This window comes from Kryptolebias marmoratus, linkage group LG4, assembly GCF_001649575.2.
Source record: "Kryptolebias marmoratus isolate JLee-2015 linkage group LG4, ASM164957v2, whole genome shotgun sequence".
Classification (NCBI taxonomy): Eukaryota; Metazoa; Chordata; class Actinopteri; order Cyprinodontiformes; family Rivulidae; genus Kryptolebias; species Kryptolebias marmoratus.
The window spans coordinates 8,242,571-8,263,663 of record NC_051433.1 but is presented as its reverse complement, the minus strand read 5'-3'; the positions used below and the strand labels follow the sequence as shown (position 1 = coordinate 8,263,663).

The 21,093-nt window shown below is 40.1% G+C and overlaps 2 protein-coding genes and 1 long non-coding RNA gene across 3 annotated transcripts in view; 2 read left to right on the top strand and 1 right to left on the bottom strand.

Annotated features, from left to right (window-relative positions):
* Positions 1-1,120: 1,120 nt before the first annotated feature.
* Positions 1,121-14,428, top strand: LOC108231527 (CTTNBP2 N-terminal-like protein). Its single transcript, XM_017408612.3, has 7 exons — positions 1,121-1,250; positions 5,689-5,793; positions 11,499-11,732; positions 12,036-12,143; positions 12,334-12,522; positions 12,645-12,815; positions 12,934-14,428. Exons 1-7 carry the CDS (start codon positions 1,245-1,247, stop codon positions 13,888-13,890), a joined length of 1,770 nt encoding a protein of 589 aa, XP_017264101.1. The 5' UTR covers positions 1,121-1,244; the 3' UTR covers positions 13,891-14,428.
* Positions 14,257-17,371, bottom strand: LOC119616934. The gene is made up of 2 exons (XR_005233027.1): positions 16,741-17,371; positions 14,257-16,583 (listed from the first exon to the last, which is right to left on the bottom strand). It is a non-coding gene; the product is annotated as an uncharacterized LOC119616934 (long non-coding RNA).
* A 1,872-nt stretch (positions 17,372-19,243) lies between these two features.
* Positions 19,244-21,093, top strand: part of wnt2ba (wingless-type MMTV integration site family, member 2Ba) — an 11,489-nt gene continuing 9,639 nt past the window's right edge. Inside the window, exon 1 of the mRNA XM_017408558.3 lies at positions 19,244-19,886. Coding sequence (XP_017264047.1) covers positions 19,756-19,886 — 131 coding nt within the window. The 5' untranslated portion in view covers positions 19,244-19,755. The remainder of the gene's footprint in view (positions 19,887-21,093) is intronic.

Sequence of the window (21,093 nt, the reverse complement as noted above, 5' to 3'; positions counted from 1 at the left end):
AAAAAAAGTACTAAATCTCAGATTTACATCATTTAAGCATACTCTCACCACTAGGTGGCAGTCAAACTACAATTTCCCAAATCTAGGTGAAAAAAAAAAATGCAAGAAATGCTTTTGCTGAGATAATTATTCACAATGGAATGTTTCAGATCAAAGATTTGGTGAAAAAGTTTTTAATTCCACTGATAAAGTAAAATCCTTATGATCTGAAGATGAAGACGGGAGGAGATGAAGATAAAGTGGGTGTATTTCTTACACTGAGCCGGGACTGCTTTGATACACAGCTGAGTTTTCAGCCCACATTAAAAACCTATTTAATTGTAACTGTACATGTGTGCACTGTCAATCAAATTCTATATTCAGTGTTTATTCAAAAGTGTCAGATACTCAAAGTTTAGGGTTTCATTCAAGAGGCTATGATCAAAAATAATATACTGACCTTTATTTGGTTTTTACCACCTCTTAGAGGGAAAAAAAAATTAAATCTCTTTTGCCATTGGCGAGGTTTTTGTGGTCAGGTTTGTTACGGTAAACTGATTTACATTAAAAAATAAAGAACTTTACAGTTTACAGTAATAAACTGCATATACTTTACAGCATCTTACAGTCTGTATTAAAATACAATACTGTTTAAAATATAAAAATAGCTTTAGGTGTAAATAATGTGGTTGAACTGAACAACAACCTTTAGGCTCAGATTTATCAGATCACCTGTTACACATAGTGATAAAACCTTCAACAACTATTGTTAGTGTTGCACCAGAGATACAAACCTTTAATTGTCTATTACTGAACTTTTCTTAATTAGGTAAGACATTAACATTTTCTTATGTCACGGTTAACTATACTTTTATACTGTATAAATATATACACTTGAACAACCTCTACTGGAACAATAATTAGCATTTGGTCCTGTAAAACAGTCATTTAAACTGCCTACAGCAGACTCTTTAAGAGTCAGGAGCAGCGATCCAAGGAAAATACTGGACAAAGAAATCCAACAGAACCTCAACAGGCGTGACGTCACTCGCCCTGCCCACTTTCCTAAAAATCTTGTGTTTGATTGGTCAACGCTCATAGCTTCTTGTTGCCTATTGGTTGAACCAGCTGCCTTTCGATAAACCACTCGGCCTTTCAGTGTTCCGCTGCGTCGGGATTCGGAGGACGGCAAAATCAAGTGAAAGAAATCTTTTGACAGAAGAAAAGTTCATGCTGGAGTTCTGAAACAACTTTAGAAAGCACACATGAAGGTAAGAGGACAAAATAGTTTGTTGATGTTGTTGAGTGCGTCAAACTGTTGAGGGGAAACTTTTTTGACGTTTCATCGTGTTGTTTGGTTTAAAGAAGAAAAAAGAACAAGAAGGAGAGAGAAAAAAAGGATGTTACTCAAAGCAGTCAAAGCTCGGACAAATTATAAGGCTTTTCTTTTTGTTCGATTTTTTTGGTCGTCCTAAAACAACATTAGCTCGTGGTATCCATCGGGATTTGATCGGGTTTGCAGTTTGGTCTTCGTGGCAGCAGCTCGAAGGGATTTCAGCACGAAAGGTTGTTAATGAACTCAAGAACGAGTTGCCTTTTGTTTCTGCCGTGTTTATTTTGCGACCGTGCGCCGCATCCCAGTCAGTCAGACACTGAGGCTGGGGGGGGAAGCATGTGGCCTGCTGCTGCTGCACAGGAGCTGGGTTGGCTGAATAAATCCAATTTAGCCCCCATATCCGTGCTGGATCCGCTCAGACGAGCTCCCAGGTTCTGGTTCCCCTCAGCTGACCCCCCTCCCATCTCCTCATAGCAGGTTGTGGCTGCACAGACATGCATTCATGCAAAGGTTGTTTTGAGAAGAACTTTTATTTTGCACTCTAATCATATAGTTGAATTGAAAATACAGCTACACTAAAACATGACCCCAAAGTTACATATATATACTTACAAATAAAGCTTAAATAATAGCTGTTGCAGTCCAAGTACTTTGAAATGTGCAAAAGAGGTTAGAAATTGGGGAATAATTATAGATTAGATTGATCAGATTAAGGTGAAAGAGTTATTTTTTTACCCTTATGCCGCACATATGTCATAAGCAGCTAAACACAAGCTCAGAGCCTTTTTTACTTTGCAGATAAGTGTTTGTTTTTGGAATAAAACGCACTGTGTGTTTTAATGCACCTTTGCAGATGAGGCACATGGCTGACCAGGCTTAAAACAAACATGGATAATAGGATTACGGACACGGGTGGGTTTTCGTCATCGGAAGTGGAGCTTGGAGAACATGTGGGAATATTTGTATTTCCCATGGCATCACGCTGTGCTTGTGTACCCACATGATTACCGTGTCTAACTCAGCGGATTAGGTGAAAATATCATTAAAACGATGATGAGGAACTAAACAAGCTCAGTGACGCATGTTGGCTTCGGCAGGTCTCGCCAAACCGCGCACGCACTTCTCACAGTGATTATACGTAGGTCCCACAAGTCTGTTCTGGAAGAGCTCAATGCGATATTTTCGTCATGTAGGTAGGTAAGCGCTAGACTACGATGGCTTCAAAGCAGACTAAATCCAGCTATTTACTTACTCTTGACCAATGAGCGAGGGAAAGCTATATGCAGAAGGTCGCTACTGTTGGAATTGACCCGTATGAGGTGGAAGAAAAGAGGCAATGTCAGAGGAGCCCAACAATTTGCTGCTCATCTCGTACCATGACATTGTTAATTATTTATTGTACACAAAGGCTGCCTACACCGTGGAGGAGCTACATGGCCTGAAAGCAATGGACTCATGCAATCAGCAAAGTTCTGGTGACTGACAGGATAAGTAGTAACAATATCATACATGTACATGTAGGCCCACCTCGCCTACAGTGTGTTTATGGGTTAGAATCCGACCTAAAATGGCACCAGCACTTTATCTGTAACTATCATTCAACCGTAACAATTTTTTATCATTGTGGTATCTGTTATATCACTGACGAAATCCTTTAACATTTAATTTAGTTCTTTAACCGTGACGTTAGCTTTGGGGTGTAGCACATAGCATAGCTAAGTTATCTACAGTAGAGACGTTTTAAATCATGAAACTGGTAATTCTATCACACACACAGTTATACTCTAACATTACTTAACAGGATCTTTACTGGAATAAAAGTAGTCTGAGCAGATTCTAGACGTCTATAAAGTTGATGTTTGCTAGCCAGACTCGCTGATGTTCCACACTGAACCCTTCCTTTTGAGGTCCCTCACGTTTTCTGATGTTTGACATGTAGTGAAAACTACACTTTGCCGAACTGTCTGTATGTTGGAACATCCTTTAACCCGACATGAAACAAAAAAATGTCTCCTCTGCCATGGGTGAAGCTATTGCCTATTGCAATGGTGGCAAGAGAGGGAGCGTGTCCAGAAGAGTGACGTCACATGGGAACTACACTATATTGCCACAAGTATTCGCTCACCTCCCTTCACACGCATATAAATTTGAGTGACATCCCATTCTTAATCCATAAGGTTTAATATGATGCTGGCCCACCCTTTGCAGCTATAACAGCTTCAGCTCTTCTGAGAAGGCTTTCCACAAGGTTTAATAGTTGGTTTATTGGAACTTTGGACCATTCTTCCAGAAGCTCATTTGTGAAGTCAGACACTGATGTTGGACAGAAGGCTTGGCTCACAGTCTCCACTCTAATTCATCTCGAAGGTGTTCTATCAGGTTGAGGTCAAGACAGTCCAGGCCAGTGAAGTTCTTCCACACCAAACTCGCTCATCCATGTCTTTATGGACCTTGCTTTGTGCGCTGGTGCACAGTCATGTTGAAACAGGAAGGGAGGGGCCATCCTCAAATTGTTCCCACAAAGACACATAAACATAAACATTAAATTGCCCTAAATGTCTTGGTATGCTGAAGCATTAACAGTTCCTTTCACTGGAACCAAGCAGCCAAGCCCAGCTCCTGAAAAACAAGGAGGTCTGTAGCTGTTGGTGACCTCTGTGCACCATGTGCCTCAGCATCCGCTGAGCCCGCTCTGGGATTTTATGTGGCCTACCACTTTGTGGCCGAGCTGCTGACGTTCCCAATCGCTTCCACTTTGTTATAATACCACTGACAGTTGACTGTGGAATATTTCACAACTGGACTTATAGCACAGGTGGCATCCTATCACGGGACAACGCTGGAATTCACTGAGCCCATGGGATCGACCCATTCTTTCACAAATGTTTGTAAAAGCAGTCGACATGCCTAGGTGGTCGATTTTACACACCTGTGACCATGAAAGTGATTGGAACTCCTGGATTCAGTGATTTAGATGGGTGAGTGAATACTTTTGGCAATATAGTGTATGCATAGTAGCCTGTGAAATTAGCAGGCAGGCCTGTGAACCCAAACCAATGGAGGCATATATGCTGTAGTTTAATTAGCACTTTACACCCGTGGTTTAAGCCACAGACCGTGAGTGGTGCTTAAAGGCAGAACTAAAACCACCGTGAGAGGATGCCACTGCAGCCATGGCTCATCCCTCTTCTCACTTCTGCTTACTTTTCTGCAGAAGTGTCATATAAATACAATTCGACTTCTTTTTTTTTTTTTTTGCCACTAATTGAAGACATCTGGAAAATACTGTCGCTTCCTGCTCAGGTATGGCTGATCGTGGATTCCTGCCTCTCATTGTGCAACCTCTGCTAAAACAGATCATCCCACCCTCTCCTTATGACTTCATGATGTGGAAAGTCGTGGTGACCACAAAGTGCTCGAAGCAAAGCAAGAGCCTGCAGAGTGAACACTAACTCAGTTGTGAATCACAGCCCTTAAAAGATGCTTCAGCCACAAAAGCAGTGTTTTTTTATGATTTAAGCTGGGATGTGTGTGTTATTAAGTAGTCAGTCATCTTTCCAGCTCAATGATTCTCATAAGAAAACTGTGTTTAGTGTAAGTAACATCAGCAGCTTTGATCTGTTTTCAAAGTGAAGCTTGCATATTTTCACTTGTGCAGAGTGTGGTTGGGTGTCTGAGATGTGGACACCGCAGGGCTTGACAGCAGAACCAACACAGCTGGGAGATTAAAGTGCAGACACTACAAAGGAACTGCATCTCATTTCCAACACAAAATAACTGTCACAGCACCCATTAGGATTTGAACTTACAGCAAAACAAAAAGATATTCCGAAGTTGTGCTGCGTGCACATTACCCGTCAGACAACTTTCAATCTTTAACACAAAGGGAAAAGTTTGGATCCAATTTGTCTGCACCCAGTTAGCTTGTACTGTTGACAGGATTTTGAACAACTTGCTATAGACAGTATTTGTGATGCTTTAGCAGGGATGTAGGTCAGCGTTCTTCTGAACTAAACCCCCAAAACAACTTTTGTTTCTTGTCATAAGAAAAGAAAAAACTCACTGACTTTGCTTTTGTAAAATGACTCCGTCCAGTGATAATAACCACATATCCATAGCACCCATAAGTCAGCAAGAGTTGTCTGACTGCATGTCTAATTTTGGAAGAATTAAAAAACACAGGGCTTTATTTCAAGAAAAAAAAAAGACATTCCTGGAAAATGCATAGAGAAAAGACATAAAGCAATATCATTGATGTCTCTCTTTTTCTTGTTTTCGAGTTTGTTTTTTTTTTAATTATTCTAGTAGAACTCTAAAAAATGTTGTTTTTAATTTAATAAGGCTTAAAAAGCTTGTTCTGTCTTCTGTCACAGTCCAAACTGAACATGGAAAGTCTGTCCAAGCCAGAGCTGCTGATGCTTTTCAGCATCCTGGAGGGAGAGCTGGAGGCTCGGGATGTCGCCATCGAAGCCCTGAAGGTACCAACAACCACATATGGTGGCAAAGTTATCACACTAAAGTAGTTCACGCTGCATATTGTCACATTTTACATCAAACGTCATCAGATATTACCTGTTCTGAGACGGTGACCTGTTTTCAAGTTGGGGATGAAATGTTGAGATTTCCCTGATCAACCATGCTGTTGTCACTTTCCTTTTGTAACGGTTTATAACAGACATTTCTGTCTTATTATAACCTGAAATAGTTCCCTTTAATGTGAGGCTGTGAAGGGTTCATTTACACCTTGAGTCTGCATTTAAGAGATTAGACAAAGCAAACAGTTTTCTAACAAACTGGAGAGTTCTCAGTCTTCCAGAACGTTTATTTAAATACAAATAGATTGTGAATTTGTTGGTGTTTGTCAGAGAGTAAACAGACATTTCAGCCTTGACTCTGCAGTGAGGGGACTGAGAAGCTGTTATGCTGTGGGGGGACATTTTCCTTTCAAAAGGAAGTGTTACTGCAAATCATCTCAAATGCTTTCTTTTAATGTTATTGTTCAAATCAATATATTTGAAGTATGCACTACCATAATGTTTGCATGTTTTTGCATTGCTGTGTTCTACAGATCCACAAACTCTTTTCTGTGGCGTTTTGCTTTGTTTAAAGTATGTTTTGTCATTTACTGAATCGGTTGAAAACAGGTTCTCACACAATAAACCAATAATTCAATATAAGCAGTAAGTACCTTATTTATACACCACTTCAGCAAAAGGTGGTTATAGCTTATTGAGACATGTAAACAGCTCTCCAGGCTTTATTCTCAGTATTAAAGTTTGAGCTTTACAGTCACACTCTTGGAATGCCTCTCATTGTCTTTGTGTAAAACGAACTATTGAAAGGACAAATTGAAAATGCAGCCAGCAGTCTCGAGAGCTGAACGTTCATGTGTTGTGTCTAGACCACATTCCTTCGTTTCCCCTGGGATCTGGCCATCTAAGGCAAGAAAGGCTAGAGCACGGTGGGTGCCTGCTGATTCAACGTGAGCGAGAGTTGGAGTGAATAAATAAATAATGGCGTGAAGTAGAGTTTGAGGGGAACATGGCCGGGCTTCTTTTATGGATTCATCTGCACAAACTGTTAACCCATTCATCCCATCCACTGGATAAGTCTTTACACTTTGCCCTTTAATAATAATGCATTTACTAATCTGAAGGGAAATAAATTCATGACAGTAATTTTAGTCCTTTTAGTCAGACAACTTAATTATCCGTCATGTACAGTTAAAATAGCTTTATCAGTTTACAAGGGATGCTCTTTTTCTAACGACTTTGCAAAACCCAAGAACAAGAAGGCAAGTTCATACCTTCAGCTTTTTGACCTGTTAAGGATGGCAAAGAGGAGTCTTTGTCAAGTTCTTACATGAATGTAGACGATTGTTATCAGGAAAACAAAACCCCATAATACTAATGTTCTCAGTGATGCTTGCAGCCCTGGTCTATGAAAGGCAGGGAACACCCTCTTTTTTCAAAAATGATTTTGGGATTATGAAAAGGTTCCTTACCACGTTTTAAAATCAGATAAATAACAACCTGAGAAGAACAACACTTCATCGTGTGTCACACTATATAGTTACAGGTGGTTGTAATGTTTGGTTCTTTGTTTAGTTGTTCTTTTTGCAGGTCTGTTTCTGTGCTTGAGATCATTTTCCCATTGAATCACTCGCTTTTGTCCAAACGTCAGCTGTCAGCAGATTGCTTCATATTTTACTCCAGACTTCTTTGAGATATTAAAAAACACATGCTTGACTCATTGACTTCCAAGTGGCTAGGTCTTGTGTGCTGCTCGGCATTATGACTAAATATGACACACTTTAGTCTTGTCTTTCCAGAGGAATCTACCTTTTGTGCTCTCATAAAATAGAAATTTAAGCTTTTGAATAAAATGTGCTCAGACTATTCGATGAAATCTAGTTCTCCTTTCCTGAGACACTTTGGCGACCCTTACATCTTTCTCACGACATTCACAGGTCAGTGTTTTAAAAGTGTTTTGCAATAATTTGTTTCATGAAAAAACAACTGTAAAGTACATCACATTTCCATTACCCTTTCCATATTTTGTGCACTTATTTAAAAAAAATTCATTCGCTCACCTACAGGTTATTGAGAAGAAGGTGAAGTCATGTTCCTGGCAGTCTAATGTGTCACCGCCTCACTGTCAGTGTCATGTGAAAAAATGTTGAAATTAGACTCTAATCACCATGGTAACGACACAGTTTGGAGTATATTTTTGTTCATAAACTTTTACATTTCCGCCCAATTTTCCTTTTTTGTGTGTTTAACGTTTTTCTTCTTTGTTAAACTGATTAAAAACAACCTATCTGCACATTGTTAACAGCAGTTTTCAACAGGATATATGTAAGCAGAGGAAATGGGAATAAAAGTGTGTGTGGGTGTGTGTTATTTTTTAAATGGTGCTCTAAATTTAATTTAGCAGTATTCTTATTATTAATCAATGGTATTCTAACTATCCGCTGCATTTTTTCCCCCTTGTGACTCACTTCTGCAGCTGCTTACACTGTGGCTTTCAAAAGGAAGTTAGTCTTTGGCAGTGCTTATTTTGGCACACGAAGCCCTGCGCTGATCCAGTCGTCCCTTTGGTCTGAGAACGGAATAAAAAAAAAAACCTCTTTAAGTTCAAAAAGGACTCAAATATGGAAATAAGCCTTTTAATTAACTGTGGAGTTCACACAGTGCTGTTAACTAGAACTTTCGAATGAAGCTACTTCAAATAGCTTCACCTTCTGTTCTGTTTAACGGGCAGCACTGAAGCAGAGAGGAGGAATTTTGTTTCAGGATTCGAGATGCCTCAGCTGATTGGATTCAGTGACAGTAATGAGGCATTTGTTGCATTTTTTGTCTGGAGTGGCTCCGTTTGATAGCAGTTTTCAGAGCCCCCTTTCTCTAGCAGAGAATTTTAATTAAATCCACGAGTTGTCAGCTTGTTTAGCAATTTGATGAAACATCTTTTCAATATATTAGACTTTAAAAAGTCTAATTTGTCAACCAATCTTTGTATTACACGGATATTCTAAAAGACTCTACGCATGTGTCAGCAAAAGATAAGCTGGAATCAGTACAGTTGTTTCTTCCAGTGCAAGCACAAACACACAGAATGGCCAAGAACTGCAGCCAACAAACAAATGCATGAATAATTCGGCTAGACGTGCAGAACAGCCACGAACCAAATGGTTATGGGGATTGTGCACTCGCAGAATGAAGTAATGAAAAGGGTAAACTGATAAAACTGTGTGCTAAGTGATTCCTAGCTTTAGAAATGCTTCCTGAACTCTCTCTTTTCACTGCCTGCATCCCTGTTTGCAACGTTGGAGGGTTGGTGCAGCGACAAACAGCCTCTCTTTGTATCGCAGGACTGGACAGCTATCCGTGCACTAAAGAGCAAACAGACAACCGAGAAAGGGAAAAACAGAAGCACAGTTTGTGTTGGTGAAAGAGCTCTTGTGCAGAAATTGTCCTCCAAGTTTGAAAAGATACTTCTAATTAGGACCCTAATTGTCTCGTTATGATGTGTACACACAGAGCTGACCTAATAAAGAAAAAATGAAAAGAAACACATTTAACTCTTTAGAGTCACATACAAAAACAGTCATTTTTTAAATTCTGTATTTCAAAATGCTCTTTTCTATGAGCTATCACTTACAAATTAACGGGAAGCTGCTGCCATTTTTAGCCTATAGTCTTGAATGGAAACTCTGATCTAAGCTTTTTAACGTTAACAGTAAAGTGACTCATCAGAGATGGTCATTGATGGGGAAAAGGAGGAACTGTGGGCAGATTTCCTCAAAAATTGATGGTGCCTTTTAATAAAATTCATCTAGTCAGGGTTTACTATTTTTAGTCAAGTCTTTGTATAAATCAGCGTTTGTACTGCAAAATACAACTTCTAAAATATAAAAAACCTACTCTAGATGTTTTGCACATCACGTAACTCCCTTACTAAAGCAAAGAGTGGTATGTTGCCTTTGATAGAGCCCACATTTGAAAGGCATTTTTGAATACTCCTGGGTGCCGTGTGTTTTCCTGCTTCACCCCTCTCCGCTGTTTGATCCGCCTTCGCACCATCCTCCGCAGACTGGATCAAATAACAGCAGCGAAGCCTCGGACCCTTACCCTCCTCCCTTTGTGCCAGATGAGCCATTACAGAAGATGTGGAAAATGACAAGTCTCCGAGCTTCTGAACTCTGGAACTTTAGGTTTTCTGTCGGGACTCATTTATCAGTCCTCGCTGTATTTCCCAGAAAACAGCAGGGTTCAGTCAGTTCTTTACACTTCCTTGAAATAACTTTGATTTTATTTGACAAGACATAAAGATCTGTAGCATAAAGATAAAGGAAAATTTAATTATATCTTTTTTGCAAAGCATACGTCTTTCATTGAGTTTGAAATTTAAGTTATATTCACATTTTTCAAAAACATACAGGCAGCTTTAGGAAAAGTCATTCTTTTTGTTCATGTTAATGTATATGTGCTAATGTGATGCAGACCTTTTTTAAGATGAACACATCTCTGAAACAATGACAGATCGTTTCTTGTGCTGTAGCTTGAACCCAGACAAGTTAAACAGCAGAACGGTTGGATATTACGACACAAACACCTGTCCTCACTCCTGACTGCCCTTTAAACTCCTCAAGCGATCTCAGTATCTCTGTCCGTCACCCTGCCAGAGAGGGTAGTGCTCCCTCTAATCGCTTGATCCTCTATTGTTGAAAGCTCACCCAGACAGAGCTCTGCAACAGGCCTCCTTCGTCCCGCTCTGCTGTCACACACCACAGCCGGCCTAAAGGCGTTTGCTGAACCTGAAATGTCTTGTCGCTATTATCTCTCCTTTGTCATGAGTTAAACAGACAACAGGTCTGCCTTGGACAAAGCCCAGTTTGGAACAGCTGGCCTGCTAAAGATAGACAAACACACACCATCTGTTGCTCCTTCCTACTTTTTAAAAATGCATTGCCTCCATCTTTATTCCGCTTCTCTCATTCACTGCTTCTTTTCTGTTGATCAGTTTGAGATAGCGATCATGCTGTGCTAAATGCAGCGTTTGATTTCCTGTTGTAATGAGAGACATGTGACAGTCACTTGTTGCAGCTTTAGTCACAACTGCTTGGACTTGTTTTATAGAATTATAACGGCACACTTTAAGGCATTAGTATATCTCATACACTAGTGCTACATGTGATTTGCTGTTAAAGAAGTAAACCAAAGAGGATTTGGCAGTTACACAAGCATCTCAAGGCTTTTTGCTACCGAGGAAGTTTGATCTAAATGCTAAATTTAGCATCGTAAGATGCTCACAGCGATAATGTCAGTGTTGACCAGTTTAATCATGCGTGTTGGCTTATCAGCTAGTAATATTCACAAATTAATAACCACTTGAAAATGATTTTAAGTTTGTAGTTGTGTCAAAAACAAAATTACTGCACAGAAATTTGACAGGATGATGCATGGAACATCAACCACCGGGTGGTGCTAAAGGACCGGTCAAAGCCAAACACTTAACCCTCCTGTGGTCTTCGAGTCAAAGTGACCCAAAGTTACATGGGCTTATCTCTCTCTCTCTCTATTTCTCTCTGTTTTGAAGGCTTCAGGAGGTTTAAGTTCACAATCACACAGTGCAAATTACAAAACCTCTATAAATAAAAGGCCTCTTTTTGTTCTTCCTTCAGGCCCAGTGTAAAGAGCTGTTCATCCAGGAGCGGTATGCAAGGTACAACCTCAACGACCCCTTCCAGGCCCTGCAGAGAGATAGTGAGATTGTGGGGGGTTCCAGCAAAGAGACTGGCTGTGCATCCTCTTCCACCAACCCTCTGGTGGTTCTCAAACTGGTGGTGAGCCACTGCAGGAGGATGCAGGAGAAGATGCTGGCCCAACTGGCTGCAGCCGAAAGCCGGCACAGAAGAGTGAGTTTGGATGTGTGGGAACTGTCAAGAAATCCAGAAAATCCCTAATGCAGACATGAAAATATGAAAAAAATAAAATAATATTTGATGTTGAAGATATAAAAAAAGCATCAGTGTGTGAAAGCACTGCAGTGCTTGTTGTGAAATGGGAATTTTGTTTTGTCTTTTACAAATAGAAAATAAATTACAAACTAGCACATTTGGTACAATTTTGACACAGAAAATAAGTTTGAGTTGGTCAACTGCATACTTTTAGTGTACTGTGAGATGATTTACACCCAAATACCTGCTGTGTTGTTTTAGGTTATTGCAGACCTGGAGGAGGAAAAGAGGAGGCATGCTGAGGACACAGCAGAGGGAGATGATGTCACTTACGTCCTTGAGAAGGAGAGGGAGCGCCTACAACAACAGGTGAGCAGCACTGACACAGATTTCACTATTCATACATGTCCAAATGGAGAAACATCAACCAAACGATCAGCACGTAACTGACAGAACATTTCATGTAAACTATGAACACTTGTATGCATGACACATCCAGGGGAATCTTTCCCACTTCTGACATTTTCCTACTGGATTTGTTTTTCCTCTGTGCTTGTAGCTGGAATTTGAGCGGAGCCAGGTCCGCCGGCTGGAAAAAGAACAGCGACGGATTACTGAGCAGCTGGAGGAAGAACGGGCTCAACACAAACAGCTCTCCTGCGCTCTGGCCAAAGAGTGCAAGTGGGCAAGTTCCCGGGCTCTAGAGGAGGGTCACCGGCTGACAGAACTGAACCGTAAACTTGACAAGGTCTGAACATTTTGAATTCAAGTTAGACACTTCAGCTTCTTGCACTTTTCTTGATTAGGGTTTTTACGCTAGTTTGGTTGTATTGGATTTTGCTGCTTAAAGATACAAATATTTCTGTTTAGGAAAAAGAGGCCTCTCAAGCTTTGAGAAAAGAGCTGGAAGAGGAGAGAACAAGAGCTTTGAGGATGGAGGCCAGAGTGGAGGAACAGCTGGCTGAGTTCGACACCGAACGGGAACAGCTTCGCTCGCGTTTGAAGAAGGAAGAAGCTCATTGCTCTCAGCTCCAGCGACAGGTGTGAACACTTAGATAAACTCATTAATGTGAAGGTTTTACTAATTCTTAGCACAGAAAAAGGAAAAAATTGTTATAGCTGAGTGTCTGCTTTAAAAGTTGATGTTTTTCATGATCAGGTGGAAGAGCTGAAGAGGAAGCTGGAGGAGGTCTACACAATGAAAGACACGAGAGGAGCCGATGCATCTCCAGTGGAAACAACAGGCAAAGAGTGGGCTACAAGAGTTTTACCAGGAAGCCTATCAGTAGACAATGTTAAGTTTGAGGACCCTGATGAAGACAGCGACAACCAACCTGTTCAGCCAAATGTCAATGGCCACCTTTGTTCAGTGGAGAGCAACGGGCCTGTTAGTTCAACCAGTGTACTGTCAGAGAATATGCCCTTTCAAAATGGAAATGAGACACCAGCATTGTTGTCGTCCTGCAGTGCGCCTCTCTCAGCTCAAACTCGCTCCTCTCCCTGCATTTCGCCTGTGCTTCTCAAACGCTCCACAAGCAGCACGCCCCCCGGAAGCTATCAGTCTCCGTACCAAGCTGGGATCAACCAGCGGTTCCACGCTGCACGATACAAGTTCCAGGGCAATTTGGACCCAGAAGCGCAGACCCAGGCCGTACAACCTGCTCTCCCCCTCTCACCGAAAGACCTCTCTCCTGTGAGCAACAGCTCCTCCTCAGAGGCCAACCCAGTCAAACAGCTGGCCCGCAGCACGGTCACTCAAGTCCTGTCTCGTTTCACCACTGCCCAGCAGAGCGCCACGACAAAGCTGACCGCGCCAAACAACTCCCCCTTTGGCACAGACTACCGCAGCCTGGCAGCACCTTTGTCTCCAGTCATTGGGAGGGCCACAGGGGCCGTTCTTCAGGGGATCCGATCACCCACCTTCAGCAGGGCAGACAGAGGCAACCCTCCACCTATCCCTCCCAAGAAGCCGGGTCTATCTCAAGCCCCTCTGTCCCCAGCATCAGTGCCTAAATCTGCCAGCCATTTCTCAGACAGTCCCCTACCAGGCAGCTGTGGCCTCAGCTCTGCCCAGGAGGGCGTCAAGGAACTGGACATGGTCGTTTCATCAAATTAACTGCGTTAGTAAAGCCACTCCTCTGCTGGTGTTATTATGATTTAATCAATATTTCATAATTACATAATTACATTATTGTCTTTATATGTAAGGATTTATGCTATTATTCAAACAGAAATCCCTTTAAACTGTTACAATATGTGTATTTATTAGATTCATTTTGAACATAAGCAGAATCATTGATTTAGGTAGTGATTGGTAATAATGAGTTTTAAAACAGATTCTTTTTATATTTTAGGTGTCATATTAACTGAGAAAGTGCTACTCTTGTGATACTTATAGTATCAAGTATATTGGAACAGCAACAAAGAAATTATAGGGAAAAAGTACGTTACACTCTTATTTTAGTGTACACTATTTTTTTTACTGTCATAAATTTATTAAATGTCAATTTATCATTGATTTCTGGAAATTATACAGAAATATCTGATCAATCATAATCTAACATAGGATTCTGTTTTGTTTTATCAAAATGTTGTACAGTATAATGATTATCAGACTGAGTATATAAGTATTATGCCTTTGTTATTTTAAGAAACAGTTGTTAAACTTTTTTATAGTCAACTATTAATTTTTTTTGCCTTCATCCAGTTCTTTAAAATACTTTGTAGGCTGAAAAGTGTTATATTTAATAAATAAATTTACAGTACAATGTGATTATTCTTTCTCTTTATTCACCCACTCACAGGGTTTGTGTCACCTGCACACAGTTGTCATGGGAATTTGATTTACCCAGAAGGTAAAGTGGTTATCAGTGGCTCCACAGGAAGGTGTCTGGTTTAGGACTGGGTTTTGCAGGACTTTGAGTGGAGTACTTTCAGCGTGGTTTTCTCCTGGTACTTCGGTTTCCTGCAACAGTTCTTTTATAAAACTTAAAAAAAAAAGACAAATGTGTTTTATTTAACTAAATATCTGAATCTGAACCACAATTTAGTAACATTTGTCTTGCATTACAGTTTTAAAAATATGCAAAATGTATCTGTTTAACAACTAACATTAAAGAAATGATATTTGTTATGTTGCACTACCAACGAGTGTCCTCTAGAGGTCAGTGTTGGATAAGTAATTGATTATTGGGAACCAGTCAACAAATGTGACTGATAGGTTTTCTTAGATAGGTTTTCATCTTTAACTATTTTTGTAACTGTATAAATTTATCTATGTTATCGTATTAATGTGTAACTTAAAGTTTACCTATAAAAAATAAAGTATTAAAGTTAGGAAAAGAAAAAACAATGTACTTTGTTGTTCATGTACTGTATGGTACATGTACCCTTGAGCAAATAAAACTACCTACATGCCAACATTTGTTGACAATACAATTGAAGGGTTTTCTATTTCTTGCACGGCAACAGTCAAATCTTATATTTAAGGAAACATGTTTATATTGCATTGATGTTTTAATCAATTTGATTGTGAAGAAAAGTTATGACATCTAAAAATGGTTAAAACTAGTATACTGTTGAAGTGATGCTACTTAAGAAAAAGGAAAAAGTGATGATTAGACAGTGGTCTTAAATGTCAGAACATATTTTGTGTGTCTTAATAATTCAGTCTGACTTCACCGAGAGCACTGGCTGATGTGGCTTTTTCAACACACTGAATTCCCCTTCTGGCTGTTGTGGAAGGGTTAGCTGGTTAACGGGAAGGGTCACCACTCTTTCATTCAGTTCATCTAATTAACATTCCGTTTAGGACAACAAAGCTGCATCCCAAATCCAGAGCAGGCACACCTCGTCCTCCAACGAAGCCCCATCTTCTCAGGCTCAGGTTGATGGGCTGTAAGACACACAATACCCTTTCAGCATTTGAGTATCTTACTTATTTTTTTATACTTAAAGCAGCATGAGCTCCTTTTCTGTGCATTCATATTTAGATGTAAACTACGGAGTTAAACTTCAGTTTTGAGCTGCATTATCTGGACATAATGTAATTCCTTATTTTAAAAGAACAGCACCCAGATGCAATAAAAAAGCAGTTTTTCTTAGTTTTTGAACATAAAAGTGAAAAGAATAAATGGAAGAGCAAAAAAATAGGCCCAACCTCCAACCTGAATTTTTTCCTCACCTCACCAGAATAATTTGGTGGGGTCTCCACTTGGTCTAACTGTGATGAACCACCAAGAGTTTCTGCAAACGTATGTTTTATCTGGGTGACTATCCTCAGCACTGTTTTGCACTATAATGTTAGACAAGGTATTCATCTGCAACATCATGACATTATGAAAGTGAGATCAAGAAAAGAACATAATCTGTCAGCAGTTTAATTTCATGTTTATCACTTCTTTGTTGCAAACATATCTGTTATTTTTTCCTGAATAAATGACCTGGAACGATACTGGAATCATTTCCATCTGGACATTCATTTGGGCTAAATCAGCTTAATTTCTTCCCTTTTTGTTTCTTCTTAGCCGGGGCCATGAGATGGGCCCAGAATAGTTGCTCGGGCCCCCTCACACATGGCCCCTTAAAGACCACAGCTGGAGCTGACTCAAAGCGTGACAAGAAGAGGGAGGGCTGGATGATGAGTGGTGTTGCCACCATCACCTGCTCCCTGTAAAGCAATTTGTTATAGAGTTGTCACTGTAAAATCCATAGCTTGTCCTCGGGTAAAGAAAGAGAGGGTCACATGTAATGAGGATCCGACTTTGGCTCCAAATCCAGATTTGACATGTTGAAGGACAAACAGCTGGGCTACAGAATGAGAGGACAACATGTCTGGTGAGAGACGCTTAAATTTATGAAGCCATAATGTACAAAGTGTAAGATTATCTACATTAGTTTTAAAAGACAAGACATGATTTTTAGATTAGACAGTGAAAAAAACAAAAAGAAAAATAACTGTACTCACAGGTGATGAACAGATGTAAAGCATACCTTTACACTGGCTGTCAGTGCTGGGATATTTTTAGGCAGCTGCTTTGTTATTGACCTTTAGTAACATCCCCAGCTATCACCCCTAGATTTGCACTGATTGAAATGACCTCCTGCATTCATTCGCTCATAGCATCTTGTCTGTGTGTCTCTCTTTACTTACTGATGTCTGCAGCAGCGAGTGACAGACTGAAGTCTCAGGGATAAAAGGCAGAAATGTCCTTGAAGTGGGTTGGATGTTTCCAGACTGGCCCGATGAGACAAACCTGTCTCTGGATTGGGACTGTTGATGTGAGCTGAACTACAAACATGCACTCTGGCAGCATAACAGGAGAGGTTCAAGTGCTTGGAACAGAGAGGAGGATATTTAACTCTCCCTCCCTGTGTCACATGGTACAGAGGCATTTTCACTGACTTATTAATCATTTTCTAACATAGATGGACTATACTGGGCATCAGACCAAAGATGGACAAACCAAACATTGCAGGAAAAGACAGATGCCAACCACCAAGCTGCATTCACTGTAAGTAGAGTTATCTCATCAAAGCAGTGACAACTGACCTAGATCTGGTTTGTAAATTAATCTTGTGAAATTACACAAAGTTAGTTCAGTTTTAGTTCAGAAACATTTTCCCTCTGTATGAACAGTATCTCTGCTCCCCTTTAAACATTTCCTTAGAAACCCACAGTTGAATGGCTCTGTGAAACACCAATCAGGTTTGATTTGTTAAATTCTACATAAGCACTGGATTGAGACCTGTCACATCTGTTATGGAATGCCCCCCCCGAGAGGGTTTTATACACCGTTTCTCCATGCAGACACCAAATTCCCTGTTATAATTAAACGTGGCGAACCCAATGGGCAGACTCACGGTTAAATAAAAAGAAACCAATTTATTTACAAAAAGAAAATAAGAAAGCAAAGAGCTGATGTGGCAGCAGTCAAATGAAATAACAAACACTTACTACAAAGGCAAGAAGCAAAAACAGAAGTAAAAATGTGGCGTGGACGAAAACATAGAGACATGGGCACCCAGGAACCAAGAACAGACAGACAGGAACGAGCTGAAGGAATGAACCAGTGAGGAATTAATGAAAAGAGACTGGTTTTAAAGAACAGCGGCTGAGAGGAAAATGAGCTGCAGCTGAAAACATGACAAGGAACAGGTGAGGTGGGCGTGGCAGGCAGATCGGGAAATTACTGAGCAGAGGAACAGGTGAATGTTGACACAGGAAAACACAGAAAGCCAAAAGACAAGAACTAAACTAAAACACGAAATGAACAAGAAATAACAGAAAATTACAGAAACACTAAACAAAGAACCAAAAGCAAAATAAATTCAAAAATACTTCAATCCATGACAGATCATGTGAAAAGTATTGCTGCACACCTCAGAGACAGGCTATGCAATAATACAGAGATGCAAATGACCCGTCATTTATCCAAAACTACAGGTATGAATGAACCACAAAATAAACATTAGCAAACACAGTTTATGGGCTGGACACTTTTTCACTTTTTTGTTGTCATGAATGTACATTTTGATTGCCACTTTACAGTTAATTTTTGGTATTTTGTTTAATTTTGTTTAAATTTCAGGCAAATTTTGTTGCACTAATTTACATTTCTTTACACTATCCCTTGGCCCGTTTTATCTCCTCATTTATGCCTCTTTTGCAGTTTATTATGGATGTTCTTGGTGTCTTTTGAATATATTGAGCTGATATTCGGAGTCCCTGTGACACACAGTGTTAAAGTTTCTGACAACTTATACAGCATTGAAAGCGGTTTAAAGGTTAACACTGATGTTTAGCCTGAACTGCATGAACTCTATCATGAGAAGTGTTTATTTATTTTTCAAACTGTTTGGCTCATTCAAGTGATGGGTGGTGTGTCTTGTAGTTTTTGAACCTTATTTTTTTCAAAATATTTATTTACAATAATTTCATCCACAGAACTACACTGAGATCTCTTCAATTCCTTTAAAAATATTGTTGTCTTTAAAATCTGCTTCAACATAATTGCACTACTCCTTCCTTTTTATGTTACTTGAAATTTTTGTGTAGCATTTTAGTTTGCATTTTGCTATTTTAGCTAGCATTTGCCTTTTTTTTAGCTTTTAGCTATTGTTCTGCTTCCTTTAATGTTAACTAATCAGTTTCAGGTTCTTTAGCAAATGTCAGCAGTCATCCAGCACTCAGCTTCCAAGCTGCACTTAAGAAGAAAATGCACTTTCTTGGTGGTCTATTTAACAAAGCTGAGCCATGGCACATAATGTTTAGTTTCCTGACAAATAGTTACATGTTCATATAATAAAGTTTAGAATAGTTAAATGAGCAGATAATTCCCTGGGACAACATTGTTTAACAGCCAGCGGATGCTCTTAGCAGCTGAGAGCAGACAGTTGGCTTTGTCTCATAAGGCAATGGTTTCTTTCATGCAGAATCCTCTCCTGTAGGTGTCTGCGCCTGTTTTCTGCGGGACAGGAGGGAGGGGTGGCAGACAGCTGACGCACCGGAGCGGAGCGCGGCGCGGCGCGGCGGCTGCGTCTCTCTGTGCGCATCTTCATTCCCGGCTGCTGGGGGGGGAAAAGTGAGCAGAGTTTCTGTCCCATCCTCGGATATTTCCTTCACTGGGCCGTTTATCAGAATCTGTCTGTGTTTTCACCACTCTTTGGACAATCGTTTTTAGGTTCCCGGTTTGGTGAACTTAAATTCGTGCGCAACAGCTGAGAAGATTTTTTTTTCTTCTGGCAAGTGACCGTGGACATAAAGACTACTCATTAAATTCAATCTCCAGTACTAATGAAGGATGCACCGCCTCGAAGTTTAACATTACCTTCAGCAGTTAACTGATGGAGCCTGGAAGCACTTTGCTGTCTTCTTGGTAAAGTTCATGTTGGGACTCGGTGATGGACGGCGGGCAGTCTCCGAGGACTTTCACACCTGGCTGTGCATCTTCTGCCAATACATGAGAAGATCAGCAAAAAGATGACGAGTCTGAAATCAAGGGGATTATTAGACATGGGGGTTAGAAATGGGTCGAAACACCAACATCACATCAAACCCATTTTTATTTTGCTCCTGCTCATTTTCACACCGAGAGTGAATTCATCCTGGTGGTGAGTGACTTAAAACAGCTAATGATGATTTGTGCAACTCATTAAGCATTTCAGAAAAACTGGATAAACTTTATGAACTGGATAGAACTGCTGCAGAATGTGAAAAGGCATGCACAGCAAACACAGACTACATTCTTGTGGATACAAATACGTTTTGGTAATAATTTACTTGAATAGATATAAAGTTCCACACTTATTGTTATGCTCTAAGGATGATCCATATATTTTGTATTATTTTTTTCTTGGGAAAAAAAATAAAGAAAATCCCTGCAAAAATTATAAACTTATGGTTTTCTACTAAACTTAAAATTCCTTATACACACTTGGTGTCTTTAAAAGAGGATCTACATATCTTCTGTGCCTTTGTATCTTCTGAATGTGTGTTTCTGGTGTTCTTTTTAACCATCAGTGATGTTCAGCACAGCAGGTTTCTGAAGATTAATGGGATTTAGGAGAAGCTCCCCTATCCACCCATCTTGCCCTGAGGAGGAGGCAGGTGCAGGCATTGGTGCGTGAATAAAAGCTCCTTGAAGATCTCTGTTGAGGTTTTAAACAACCACAGGGATAAATAAGTAAATAAATAAATACACCTCCTCCAATTCCTCTCACCTGAAATAATTTATTTCCTTACATATTAGGAGTCACACTGAGCAGTAAATGGAATTGATATACTCATTGTTGTCTCTTAAATAAAAAAAATGCAATGCATTCTTTAGAAATGGTGTTACGAAGGTTAATTCCCCAGGTAAGCTAAAAGCATGCTATCTGTTTTGGCTATAAACATTATTGTTGAAACATTTCAAAGATAAACTAAAGAACTTATCTGAAATGGGAGCTTTTTCTTAAGATGCTTACTATGTTTTGCTTTGCCTGGGCTCATTTCATCAGATGATCCTCACAACACAAAACCCACTTCTCTCTTTCTCTGTGTGTGTGTGTGTGTCCTCTTGGAGACAGTCAGGGGTCTATTGCCACTGCTGGTATGTTCAACACACAATAAACACGAGTAGAGCTTCTGTTCTGCTTTACTGCTCAGGCAGATAGTCGCAGATAGAACGAGGCAGAGACAGCCATAACAGGAGTGGAAACTGCCCACTCGTGTCTGTTTCTGTCTCAGTGGCCAGGCGACACAAATGTGGCTGGGACTATAATGATATCCGGAAGGAGAGCAGAGCGTGCAAAGGCTTAGACGGGGTGGGGGTGTGGG